At 36.5% G+C, this 14,364-nt stretch overlaps 1 protein-coding gene across 5 annotated transcripts in view; it reads right to left on the bottom strand.

Annotated features, from left to right (window-relative positions):
• DOCK7 (dedicator of cytokinesis 7) overlaps window positions 1-14,364 on the bottom strand; it is a 189,207-nt gene that overhangs the window by 30,135 nt on the left and 144,708 nt on the right. For 4 of the 5 annotated variants that reach the window (XM_055585640.1, XM_055585641.1, XM_055585642.1 and 1 more), the window contains 6 exons: window positions 12,405-12,501; window positions 9,552-9,648; window positions 9,107-9,241; window positions 8,009-8,161; window positions 1,496-1,654; window positions 754-854 (listed from right to left, as the gene is read on the bottom strand). In XM_055585640.1, coding sequence (XP_055441615.1) covers window positions 754-854; window positions 1,496-1,654; window positions 8,009-8,161; window positions 9,107-9,241; window positions 9,552-9,648; window positions 12,405-12,501 — 742 coding nt within the window. Of the gene's footprint in view, window positions 1-753; window positions 855-1,495; window positions 1,655-8,008; window positions 8,162-9,106; window positions 9,242-9,551; window positions 9,649-10,677; window positions 11,963-12,404; window positions 12,502-14,364 lie in introns of those variants that run through there. The other variant, XM_055585645.1, reaches the window with a different exon arrangement.

Raw genomic sequence — 14,364 nt, 5'->3', positions numbered from 1 at the left:
CAACTGATCTGATCTGATCGGCAAAAACCATGTCTAACATTAGTAAAATTAATGTTGTAATAAAGTATTAATACACTATGTTTTCTTCTTAAAGAACTAATTTTTACATTTAAAACGTGGGTCTTCAGCCTTCCTAGGAACTCTAGGGCCCAGGATGCCAAGGTCTTAACTATGTCATTATTTTAAAAATCTTGTTTTTGATAATCAACAAATACACTGAACAATTATTCATAATTCTTAAAAGAAGAAGTGTCATAGGGGATCTGATTAAGCACATTTTGATTTTTTTAATTACCATTACCACGCCTTGCTAAGTCGCTTCAGTCATGTCTGACTCTTTGCATCCCACAGACCATAGCCTGCCAGGCTCCTCTGTCCATGGGATTCTCTAGGCAAGAATATACTGGAGTGGGTTTTAATTACCATTAGAAAATGACAAATAATTTTTGTATTCTTGTAAACTCATGTTTTCTGTGTATCATATTAACTTAAGCCCCATTATACAAGACATAGGGCTTCCCAGGTGGCTCAGTAGTAAAAAGTCCATCTGCTATTGCAGGAGATGTGGGTTTGATCCCTGGGTCAGGAAGTTAACTTGGAAAGGGAAATGGCAGCCCACTCCAGTATTCTTGCCTGGGAAATCCCATGGACAGAGGAGCCTGGTGGGCTACAGTCCATGGGGTCAAAAAAGAGGTGGACACAGCTAAGCAGCTAACAACAACACAAGGTATAAGTGAATTAAACAAATGCTACCTGTACATTAGATCAATTAACATTTCAGGATCCTCCTGGTGTTCCTTCATTTTAACAGTATCAGAAAGGATCATATGGAGATTAAAAACCAAATCTTGAACCTGTAGCAGAGAATTATATGAAAAACATTCTTCAGCTGTCATTTATTCACAACCATTAAATTAGTTTGGAAGATATTTCAGATTTGAAATCTAAAGCTTTCAAAACAAACAATTTTGATAAAGTTTTTAAGAGTGTGGGTATGCTGGGGTAAGATGGACGAAGAGTAAATTTTATACAAATTCATCAGCAGACTATTTTTTCACTTCTCTCACCCAGAAACAAGTAGAACTACTAGTAGAAATAAAAAACATATACGGATATAAAGAATACAAAACAAAATTCTTTCTGATTTTCAGATTTTCTCAAAAGGTAGTTTCTATAAACTTAGTTTTTGAGGCAAACTACTGTTTCACAAATCAGTGGGAACACTTTCATCACAAAGTTTTTTGTTTATCCATACTGAGTAAGTCTAGCGTTCTTTCTGGCACAAATTCACAGAATTAAACACCAAAAATATTAACCATTATGAGAAGGAAGGGTGGCTTATTAAAACAGAGATTTAGTCCTATCTGTGACACATATGGATCGAAAGAAAAATACAGGTTCTGCCAGGAAAAACTAAAGTTTGATTTAACAATTTGGGAAATGCCTATTTACAATTCCTATTTCAGTTCATGCTGTAAAAAGTAGCATTTCTGACCTGATCAGGGAATGTTGTTTCCCTCAATTCCAAATCTTCTTCAGCGTATGTCAGTATAGTCTTTAAAGAACGTCTTAAGAATTCTTCATTAAAATTCTGAGATGTGCCCACCAAGGAAGACAGTGACATGGTTACCTGCATTTTAACCCTGGCAAAATTCTGTAACAGAGAAATTGCCAGGCAAATATTTAATAAAGGAAAGCTTAAAGGGGAAGTGTCTATTTTTTTTTAACTTCCTATAAAGAAAAAGTTAGTATAAAACATCATTCTAGGAAAAATATTTTTGAAAAAGTAATGAAATGACCTGCCTCTTGAGAAATTTGTATGCAGGTCAGGGAGCAACAGTTAAAACTGGACATGGAACAACAGACTGGTTCCAAATAGGAAAAGGAGTGCGTCACGGCTGTATATTGTCACCCTGCTTATTTAACTTATATGCAGAATACATCATGAGAAATGCTGGACTAGAAGAAACACAAGCTGGAATCAAGATTGCCGGGAGAAATATCAATAACCTCAGATATGCAGATGACACCGCCCTCATGGCAGAAAGTGAAGGAGAATTAAAAAGCCTCTTGATGAAAGTGAAAGTGGAGAGTGAAAAAGTTGGCTTAAAGCTCAACATTCAGAAAACGAAGATCATGGCATCCGGTCCCATCACTTCATGGGAAATAGATGGGGAAACAGTGGAAACAGTGTCAGACTTTATTTTTCTGGGCTCCAAAATCACTGCAGATGGTGACTGCAGCCATGAAATTAAAAGACACTTACTCCTTGGAAGGAAAGTTATGACCAACCTAGATAGGATATTCAAAAGCAGAGACATTACTTTGCCAACAAAGGTCCGTCTAGTCAAGGCTATGGTTTTTTCTGTGGTCATGTATGGATGTGAGAGTTGGACTGTGAAGAAGGCTGAGCGCCGAAGAATTGATGCTTTTGAACTGTGGTGTTGGAGAAGACTCTTGAGAGTCCCTTGGACTGCAAGGAGATCCAACCAGTCCATTCTGAAGGAGATCAGCCCTGGGATTTCTTTGGAAGGAATGATGCTAAAGCTGAAACTCCAGTACCTTGGCCACCTCATGCGAAGAGTTGACTCATTGGAAAAGACTCTGATGCTGGGAGGGACTGGGGGCAGGAGGGGAAGGGGACGACAGAGGATGAGATGGCTGGATGGCATCACTGATGGACTCAATGGACGTGAGTCTTGGTGAACTCCGGGAGTTGGTGATGGACAGGGAGGCCTGGCATGCTGTGATTCATGGGGTCACAAAGAGTCGGACACGACTGAGCGACTGAATTGAACTGAATGAATGTGTAATACTGAAATCCTGTTTTTAAATGGACATTAAGCTTAGAATCTTCCTGTGATAACAGCCTAGAAAACAAGGTTGGAAAAAAAATTGTGGGTTAGACTTGAATTATAAGTTGTGCCTAGACTTTACATTGACCTTCTATGCTGCTGCTGCTGCTACTGCTAAGTCGCTTCAGTTGTGTCCGACTCTGGGCAACCCCGCAGACGGCAGCCCACCAGGCTCCCCCGTCCCTGGGATTCTCCAGGCAAGAACACTGGAGTGGGTTGCCATTTCCTTCTCCAGTGCATGAAAGCGAAGAGTGAAAGTGAAGTCGCTCAGTCATGTCCGACTCTTCACGACCCCATGGACTGCAGCCCACCAGGCTCCTCCGTCCATTGGATTTTCCAGGCAAGAGTACTGGAGTGGGGTGCCATCGCCTTCTCCGACCTTCTATGAGGTATATGTTATTAACAATAACACCATTTTTACAGATGACGTTAAAGAACTTGACCAACATCACAAAATTCTTAAGTGTCAGATGTGGTCACTACACTCTACCTGATTTAATTATGTCCACTGTTATGATAAAAGTATAACTTAAGTCATATCCTGTACAAAGTAACGTAAAGGTATATCTTTGGAATGATGACTGTAAGAGTTTACATTCTTCCTTTTTTAGTGTAAATTCATTTCCGTTTCACCATTCCCCAGTATGAAACCACTTTTAAGAGGTTATCAGTGACAACCTTCGTTGTTGTTCAGTCCCTAAGTGGTGTCCAACTCTTTGCAACCCCAAGAACTGCAGCACAACAGGCTTTCCTGTCCTTCATTATCTCCTGGAGCTTGCTCAAACTCATGTCAATTGAGTTAGGGAGTGATGCCCTCCAACCATCTCATCCTCTGTCATCCCTTTCTCCCCCTGCGTAAAATCTTTCCCAGAATCAGGGTCTCTTTCAATGAGTTGGCTCTTCGCATCAGGTGGCCAAACTATTGGAGCTTCAGGTTCAATTTCTTCAGCACCACAGCTCAAAGACATCAATTCCTCAGCATTCAGCCTTCTTTATTGTCCCCCTCTCACATCTGTACATGACTGCTGGAAAAACCATAGCTTTGACTATATGGACCTTTCCAGGCAAAGTAATGGCTCTGCTTTTTAATAGGCTGTCTAGGTTTGACGTTACTTTTCTTCCAAGGAGCAAGTATCTTTTAATTTTGAGGCTGCACTCACCACCCACAGTGATTTGGAGCCCAAGAAAATGAATTCTGTCCTATTGATTAAATAAAGGGTGCTACTATTGCAGTCAGTCACACAGGCCCAAAACCAGGTCATTCCATAGCCATTCTGCCCATTCATTACTCATACTATAAACTCAGTCTACATCATCTAATCCGTTTCAATCTATTCTTTCTCCATTCTCAATGCCATTGCTTTACTTTATGCCCTTATCATTTCTTACCTGGATTACTCCAATAACTTCCTAACCAATCTTTCTTTTTCCTTACCCCCTAAGTAGCATCAGGGAAATTTTTGTAAAATGTAAATCTGAATGTACATTTCAGTCTTCTTCTTAAAATACTTCAATGGCTGCTCACAGCTTTTATTTTATCACAGCAGATAAAATTCATGTATTTGACCAAATAAACCTGCCAAACTACATGGTTGGAACCGAGAGTACAGTGATAAACAAGTATCTGTCCTATGACAGCTTAGTCTAAACATTTCAATTACAATTTTATCTTTTATTACTCTCTCTTTGAGCCATAATAATTAAGAAGTGCTAAAAAAAAGTTTCCTTCTCTGTTTGCCTGTTTCCTTCTCTCATCTCAATGCCTTTCTAATTACATACGTGCCATTTTTGTTACCTAAAAAGTCTACCCACTACTTCTCCATCTGCATGGGCAATTCTTCATCCTTAGTTCAAGCATCTCCTCTTTCTGAAACCCTCCTTGAGAGTATATGCTCTTTTTCTCTGTGCTTATACAGTCCCCTGTGCTTACCTCTCAGTATATCAACAGCAAACACATGCTGAACATTTGCTCAGAGCCAGTTACTGATATAATAAGTGTGTTACCTAATATTAATTTATATAATCCTCACAAAGCCATCTAAAGTAGGTACTTACTATTACTAGCTGAACATTACCTGTTCATCTCCTACCCTAGTAGATGCCAAGCTATTTTAAAATAAGTTTCCTTTTATCTATGTTTGCCCGATGCCTACCACAGTACCTAGAACACAATTCAATACATCTCTTGAATATACAATCTGTATAAAATCGTGCCAGGTATAAATCACCTATTCCTTTTTAGAGGTACTACATGACATTGACTGGAGAAGGCAATGGCACCCTACTCCAGTACTCTTGCCTGGAAAATCCCATGGATGGAGGAGCCTGGTGGACTACAGTCCATGGGGTCGCTAAGAGTTGGATATGACTGAGCAACTTTCACTTTCACTTTTCACTTTCATGCATTGGAGAAGGAAATGGCAACCCACTCCAGTGTTCTTGCCTGGAGAATCCCAGGGATGGGGGAGCCTGGTGGGCTGCCGTCTATGGGGTCACACAGAATCGGACACGACTGAAGTGACTTAGCAGCAGCAGCAGCACATGACATTAACATGATAAATTATCCATTTTTAATCCTCCTGTATTAATATAAAGCTTTCCTAAAATAACAGAGGAAAACTCCAAGTGTAGTCAAATTTTAGGGACTCATTTCAAAAACTAAATAAGATCTATAAAGTAACTAGATTCTTTGTTCTGAATTAGGAGAGAAGACTTGGCTTCCAGTAAAAATAGGGCAGTGTGAGATAGCAAGTTCCTATTCTCCTGCATTTCATATAAAAATAAAAGACGAATAGAAAAAAAAGTTCATAAACTCTATTTCAGCAAAATGATGAGACTGATATAATCTACACATTATAAAAATGCATAATGGCTGCCAAGACAAGCTAAATAGGAAGCAGCTTCAATGGAAGGCAAAGAGGGGATAGCAAATAGCGAGGAATCCTAGGGTGCAGATATAAGAAATAATGGGAAAAACACTTCTTTTAAACTTAAAGAAGAAACTCACTTTGAAGTGATAAAACTACCTGTCTTGAGAAAAAAAAAAACAAAAAATCTCAAAGGGCTGGACAGAAATAGACTGTCCTACAAATACCCAGGCCAATATAAACTGCTTCATGCTATGCTGAGTAACAAAAAGGTAAAGAAGATCAGTGAAATACCAGATAAAGAATACTTAATAGGAAAATGTGGTCATGAAACAGATGAAAATTCTAATTAAAATATTTTACTTTGAATTATAAAAAATTTATGAAGCCATTAACTTTAGGAAGGAAAAAAAAAAACACAGAAATATAAGGACTCAAGGGAAGCCACTGTGATAGCTAAGAACCAATACCCACTAGGCTGGCAACAATACTGCCTCCACTGAGAATGTATGATCAAAGAAGCAGAGCACTGAAGGTGCTGCATAATTACAAAGGTAACTTTAAGGCGAACTTACTATGTACAAGATGAAAACAACCAACAAACTTTTTTAAGGAGAGGAGTGGGGAAGCATAACAGAATAATACAACACAAATCCAGGATGCAGCTGATATCATAACAAGTATGAAAGGTTTAATTCAACTTAGAAACTGAATTACAAAGCAAAACCCAACTCTATGTTGTAGATGAGACACACATTTAAAATAAAGTGATTCAAAAAAGTGAAAAAGAAAGGACAGGCAAAGATAACCTAAGCCACATTCAAATTAGAAGGAAAGTAGAGGTCAATACTACACAAGGCAGAAGTTAGGTCAAAAATATAAAAATTTTAAATTAAGCCATCTCAGAGTCTTTTTCAATTCTAAAGGGAATAATTCATAGTAAGATACAATAGTTACGAATAGTAGTTATCAATATACCAAACAGCTATGAATATCACTTTACCAAATAAGACCAAAAGGAGAAATAGACAATATGTAGGCTTTAAATCATCTCCTTTAGTCAACCAAAGAGACGAAAATAAAGTACCCCTTCTTTTCAAATGCTTGTGTAACACATTTATAAAAACATTTTATGTTTGAATACACAAACACACACATCCACAGTACCAAAATGGAGACATATTAATTGTACTATGATCACTCTGCAGTAAAACTTAAAAATTACTGGGAATTCCCTGGCAGTCCAATGGTTAGGACTCCACGCTTTTACTACTGAGGGCCTGCATTCAAGCTTGGTTAGGAACTAAGATCCTGCAAGCCACAGGATAGCCAGAAAACAAACAAAAAACAAAAATTATCATCAAAACTTTTAAACTCTGTAAGGAGATCAAACCAGTAAATCCCAAAGGAAATCAATCCTGAATATTCATTGGAAGGACTGATGCTGAAGCTGAAGCTCCAATACTCTGGCCACCTGATTTGAAAAGCTGACTCATTAGAAAAGACCCTGATGGTGGGAAAAATTGAAGGCAGGAGGAGAACGGGATGACAGAGGAAGAGGTGGTTTGATGGCATCATCGACTCAATGAACATCAGTTTGAGCAAGCTCCGGGAGATGGTGAAGGACAGGGAAGCCTGGTCCATGGGGTCGCAAAGAGTAGGACATTACTGAGCAACTGAACAACATCATCATCAAAACTTTAAAACTTCTGGTTAAAATGAAAATACAAACTGAAATTACAAAATATGTATTGAATAGAAACCAAGAATACTAAAAATACTAGGTATTAGAACCAATGAGACATCAAAAGAGCACAATGCAATATTCTAGACCTTAAATAATTACATGAGTAAGAATAAATGAACTAAACAGTGGACTCAAAAAGCTAGGAAAAATACAACACATAAATCTATAATCAAATAAAAAACCAAAAATGAAGACATGGAATTCTTCTAAGACTGGCATATGATCATGAAATACGGAGCAAAGATGTTTAAACTTAATTTTTCTTCTTATTACTTTCACTTCACTTAATGATAATAATTACAATTTATAGTCGCTCAACATACACTTGTAGTTTAAATCTGTACTATTATATGTTATTCTTAGTATACAAAATAAAACTGGAGATTTGGATATTTATGTTATCCCCAGAATGAGAAAAAGAAATAGTCTTAAGATTAGACTCAAAATGCTATGATCTCCCCAAACCCACTTATTAGATACCTACAGAAGTTATAGTTCATTATGAATCCAAAGATCCAATCCTAAAATGAAACACTTACATTCCCAATCTCAAAGTTCTGTCTCATAAGCAGGTAAAGGGAGGCACTAGCATGTGAGCGTATGGTACTGATGCTGCTGCTACAGTGCCGTAGAAGCCGGAGGCAGAGGTCAGCACACTGCTCTGTTTCTTCTTCAAACAAGAGCTCAGGGAACTGTAAAGAAACAATACCACCACTGAATTTATGTAGCAGGAGCTTCACATATATGTTAATATAACCTGATGAAGAGATTTGTTAGTTTAGCCCAGGAATTGAAAGCATGTTTAAGAGAGAATATTTGCTGCTGGTTAATAAAATGGACCAGAGAACTAGACAGACTGAGTTTGAATATGGACTATGTTAGTACTGTGACCTTGGACAGGTTTTCTCTTCCATAAAATGGGCCTAATAATACTACCTATGTGGGACTGTATGACTACCTTAGATTAGATAATGTGAATAAAACACGTACTATAGTAAAACACAATAAGTCTATGATAAAATTTTTTATTAATTTTTATTGAAATATAGTTGCTTTACAATATTAAGTTAGTTTCTTGCTGCACAGCGTGAAATGTTCTTACTAATTACAAAATGGTGTATGTTATCTTCACTGGCTAAGTTTCATCTTATAAGATGACTAAGATGAAATAGATACCTTTAAGATTAAGAATATAGATTTTCAGAGGAAAACAAACATAGGAAATAAATATTTGAAGTAGTTAAACAAAACAAGTACTTTTCTTTCCATTTACCTAGGATAAGCTAATTTCAATGGACTGAACAACTGACACACTAATCCTTGATAATTCACATCAATAAGAAATAGATAAGAAGAAAACACAAAAAAACCAATATTTAAAACAGGCTATTAATTTCAGGCCCTTCTCCACATCAGAACCACCCTTTTTTTTTTTCAATCCAGAAAACAGGTTAAAGGTAGTCCAAATAAGAAAGAAATAAACAGTAGAGGAAAGGCGAAGAAGAATCAAGTCTTAGGTTATCACTAAAATTTTACTATAAATATATTTAAGATCTAATCAATGAATGTATCAAGTGATCGTAGACAATGTTAGTAAAGAAAAGTCTGACAAGACAGCAGGCACAAAAATAACCCACCTTTGAAACCAGGGCTCTCTGGGTAGCAAAACAGTGTTGTAGATAAACTGCACTTTGATTACAGGCCATGCTGTGTAGCAGCACTTTTAGCACCCCACCAAGGATGCTCTCTTTGGATTCTGTTACAGAAACTGTCTGCAATTTTAAAGTAGAGATGTTAACTGTAATCTGGTTAGAGATAGAATATGTAAAAATTAACAAATAAAAATTTTAATAGGAAAAAGATAATGTAAGATCTAGAAGCTCCTTAAGGAAAAGAAGCTGCAAGGGATTTTGATAAGAAAAAGGGAATCTAGAATTTAAATGAGAAAAAAAGAGGAGCAAGAACATAACTTTTAGGATCTACTGATATGCAAATATAATTATATGGTTCAATAAATACTTTTCCCCAACCCTAATTTACCAAATCTATAATAGTTTAAATTCCTCTAATTAGTGTTTTTACCTGAACAACAATCTCTAATGTATCCAAAATGATTAGATTTGCTTCAGTAGCCAGATTGCCATCAATCAGTGCTTCGTGTTCAATCTCTGCTCTTGACCTAAAACAAAAGATTAGAAAAAATTGTATTTCATCTTTTAGAAAATCCAATAGATCTGAAATTCGCAAAATACTTAAAGATGCACAGAAATTTAAAAAAAAAAAAAAACCTTGGAATCATTTTTCTTTTTCAGGGAGAGAGTTTTTCCAATAGTTGCCCGAGTGCAAAGTTATTAAGTGAATAAGGAAAAATATTCTGCATGTTTAAAAATGTTTTGTTTTAATCTACATTTGTCAAACATGCCAATACAGACTTTCTCACCCCATTACAGTACTACAGTGCCACTGAAGGCATAAATACTTAGCTTTCAGAGCGAGTTACAGCAAACACAGGAAAACATTGTTTTGTTCTAAGCGGCACAGACACTAGATGGTGCTATATAGGCTTGTATTCAGGGCTGCTTCCATGTAAAGCAGTACCCAAAATGTTTAGTATTCATGTTTCCATTTCAAGGATTTTCAACATATTTATTTAGGATAAAAGAACTTTCTTAAAAATAAAGTTTTGTCTAATTTTCCCAAATTTCTGATACAAAAGTTTTAATACGGAAAATGAGTAACTCTTCAGTGAGATTCTGGATGGAATTACTCATTAGAAATAAAACTTGATGTAATAAAGTGGTTTACTTGAATACTAATATTTACAAAAGTATTACTTAATTAAAATTTAATGACTATATGCGATTTATGAGTAAAGTTGACATTTCAATCACAATGCATATATGGAAACTACATCCAAATAGACCAAAAAATATATATATAAATCAAAGCAAAAATACAAGGACATATTAAATACTAACTTTTCAAAGTTAGCTATTAATTAAAGTCTGAATCTTTATTACTACCACTAAAGAGAACAGTTTATGAATTTACATTTTATAAATTTAAGGAGAAAATACAACATTAGAATTAAACTGGAAAAGAAGTATAATGTTCAAACTTAAAATTCCAGTGAGATTTTGTGAAGACACATGAAAAACAAGATGTTTAAACCAAAAGAATCAGGAAAATACCAAAAAGAAAAAGAAAATGGCTTCCTTAAAACAAAGTAAGATAAGCAAAGAGAACACATAACACAAGTGCAGAAGTAAAGCAATATACTAACAACATAGTATTTCAGTGCTTTGTGATTTTTAAAAAACACAATGCATATGGAAAAATAATTAAAGAAATGGACTTGGACAAAAAGACAGAAATGCAGACATTCAAACTTTAAAAAATTTTAACACAGTTACATACAGCATCTGCTCTGGTCCAAGTATGTGTCTTTCCTGCCAAATTCATACAATGAAAATCTAATGCCTAAGGTAATGGTGTTAGGAGGTGCAGTTTTTGGAAGGTGATTGGAAACAAGGCAGAGCCCTCATGAATGAGATTAATGCCACTATAAAAAAAGCCCCTAGGAATTTCCTTGTCCTTAAACCATAAGGGAACACAGCAAGAAGCCTATAAACCCAGAAAAGGGCCTTCATCAGATACTCAATCTGTTGGTGCAATGATCTTGAACTCCCCAGCCTTCAGAACTGTAAGAAATAAATTTCTGTTATTTAAAAGTGACCCAGGGCGTGTTATTTTGTCATAGCAGACTGAAGAGACTAAGACAGTTTCTGACAATCCTCAACTTATCTATGTGGTACTGATCCTGCTGCTTCTGTCTCTGCTGGCTCCCATAGGGTCTTGCTTCCTGTGTTTTATGATTTTACTGTGGGAGAGCTGGTTTCCCTGGTAAAGAATCTGCCTGCCAAGCAGGAGATGTGAGTTCGATCCCTGGGTCAGGAAGATCCCCTGGAGAAGGAAACAGCAACCTTGTATTCTTGCCTAGGGAATTCCTACTTGCCTAGGAAACCCCATGGACAGAGGAGCCTCACAGGATGCAGTCCACAGGGTTGTAAAGAGTCAGACATGACTGAGCTACTGAGCATGTAGGAGAGCTAATATTTCTGAAACCTTCTCTGTGAGAATCATCTAAAGTTTGGATGGAAGATGGTTCTCAGGGTGACCAATTTAGGACAGGACTGGGGTGGGGGGTCCCTGGGACATTCACTGCTAAAATTAAGAGTATTAGGCAAACCCAAATGAGTTGGTCACTATATTCTCAAAGTTTTAGGGGCCTATCAAGTTACCTGAGGGCCAATTTGAAATTAGAAATTATCAGGAAAAGATTGCAGCCCCCTGACACAATGCCAAGCAATTTTCAAGCCAAGCAATTTTACCTGTGGTTACCTGAGCAGTGAGAAGGGTTTATTTCCAGTTCCCCTTATGAAGATGCAGTCCTGTAGAATCCTGGACTCACGAAAGTGCATTTTAGGTTGTTTCTGGCAATAGAGTGGCCAGCTAGTGTACCTAGTTTGTCTCCATACTAGAAACAGAAGACTTGTAGTGTTTTGTCTTTAACTATATTTTAAGCTCTAAGAGAGCAAAGATTTTCTAATTTTTTATAATCCTTGAAATATTTAGTTTCAGTGTGACACCTAAAATAGTGACATTTCAAAAACAGTTGCTCAACCCATTTTCCAGGGGGGATTGTTAGGGAAAATAAGGTGACATTGAAATACGTAACCTTTAGCTTTACTATACCATATGAAAAATTCTTCCCCAAAATTATATTTAATCCAAAATGGAAAAATTAAATATAACTGTTCTGACTTCTAAAATTTGAATGCCTAATTATATAAAATAACACTAAAAGTAATCATTTTCCTCTTGCACTTGAAATTCAACAAGCCCATCAAAAAGATAAAATAGAAGGTTTATTACTTGTCAAGCTTCTCAGTGTTTTGACGCCAGTGAGTCATATCCTTTCTCCACCTCAGATTTTCTTGACTTCCAAAGGCACTTCCAGATGGGCTTCTTTCTGTCAAACAAATTTCAAAACTTTCTTTAAAAATGTTATTTCAGTTAGACCGCATTCATGTATATTTGCAACCATATAAGAAACACTACAGGGCTTCCCTGGTGGCTCAGTGGTAAAGAATCCACCTATTAGTGCAGGAGACATGGGTTTGGTTCCTGATCAAGGAAGATCCCACATGCTGCAGAGCAACTGAGCCCGCCACAACTACTGAGCCTGCGCCCTAGAGCCCAGGAGCTGCAGCTACTGAGCCCACGTGCTGCCACTACTGAGGGCTACTCGCCCCAGAGCCCGCACTCCACAGCAAGCAAAGCCAGTGAAATGAGACGCTCACAAACCGCAACTGGAGAGTATCCCCTGCTCACCACAACTAGACAAAAGCCCATGTGGCATCAAAGTGCCCAGAACAGCCATAAATAAATAAATAAAATTTTAAAAAAGAAATACTACATAATGTTAATAATTTTATTAACACAGCCATTTTATCCTCCGTACAAGTGGAAAAACCTGACAATGGTGCTTTTTATTAAAAATTTTCACAACAGTTACAGGATATATTTGCTAAATGTAATATAAAAAACCCAAGCACTTTTTTAAATAAGCAAACTTTTAAATTCTGACTTTCTGAAAATCTTATGGTTTATAAGACTATGCATGATATGATTTTATTTTCTCCACCTTTGTTTATACTACCATTATCGTGTGTGTGTGTGTGTATAGTTTCAATACCTATGCTCTTGATTTAGGATGTACATAATAGTGATTGCTCCTTTTACCTAATTGTTTTTCACATAAATTTTCACTGACCAGTTATTCATCACCTCTGCTGAAAGGCCTTCCTCAACTTTCCACCACTTCTTTTCCTCTTAATTTACTTTATTTCTCTCCACAGCACTTATGACCACAAGAATAAAAGCTACAAATTAAGGAAGGTTCTGAAAGTAATTATTTCTTTTGGTCCACAGAAGGAAGGAGAGGAGAACAGAGGGGCTCTCCCCCAAGAGAAACAGAAGGCAGAGTGAATGGTATGGGCTCCTTTAAGGGGCAGCAGCAACAGAAGTGGTTCAGACTAATCTAGCACAAGTGGAGAAGTCATTGAGAATTGTGGAGAAATACATATATTTAAACAACGGAATCAAGTCATGACTTCAAGCTTTCAACTAGAAGACTACTACTCCTCTTTGAAAAACAAGAGACTTTGGCTGGGAGGATGGAAAGTAAAATGAAAGTAAAACTGCAGAGTTCAAACAGAAATTTTAAAAATACTGAAAAACAAATATAATTTGACACACAATAAAGGATTAGTCCGGATATTCCTTCTGCTTTCCTTCCTTTTCCTTCTCTTTCTGTCCCTCTTTACTTCTTCAATTTTGAAACCTCTGTCTTTAAGGAATTTTGTGAAAGAAAGCAAAAAGATTTGTCTATCTTAAGACAGTTAACAAAATAAGTATCTGTGATCTATCTTCATTATTATCATTAACTTTATTTTTTTTTTCAGGAAACTTTCTCTCATCTCCTTAGTTAAGAACATCTATCATTAGGTGATCTAGCTTATTAAGTGTCCAAATATAAATAAGAATTGCAAACAGAATCATTTTAAGAAGATGAGAACTTCAATTATTTTTTTAAAGTGAGACACAATTGACATACAATATTATATTGGTTTCCAGTGTATAAAATAATGATGCAATACATGCATATATTACAAAATGATCATCACAACAAGTCTAGTTAACATCCATGACCATGAGTAGCTTCAAATGTTTTTCTCTTATGATAAGAACTCTTATGATGGACTCGCTTTGCAACTTTCAAGTATACATTTGTTAACATGCTATGAGTTACATCTCTAGTACTTAAAGAATT

The sequence above is a fragment of the Bubalus kerabau genome, chromosome 6, assembly GCF_029407905.1.
Source record: "Bubalus kerabau isolate K-KA32 ecotype Philippines breed swamp buffalo chromosome 6, PCC_UOA_SB_1v2, whole genome shotgun sequence".
NCBI lineage: Eukaryota > Metazoa > Chordata > Mammalia > Artiodactyla > Bovidae > Bubalus > Bubalus kerabau.
Note: the sequence above shows the minus strand (reverse complement) of the source record. Positions and strands in the feature narration are given on the sequence as shown.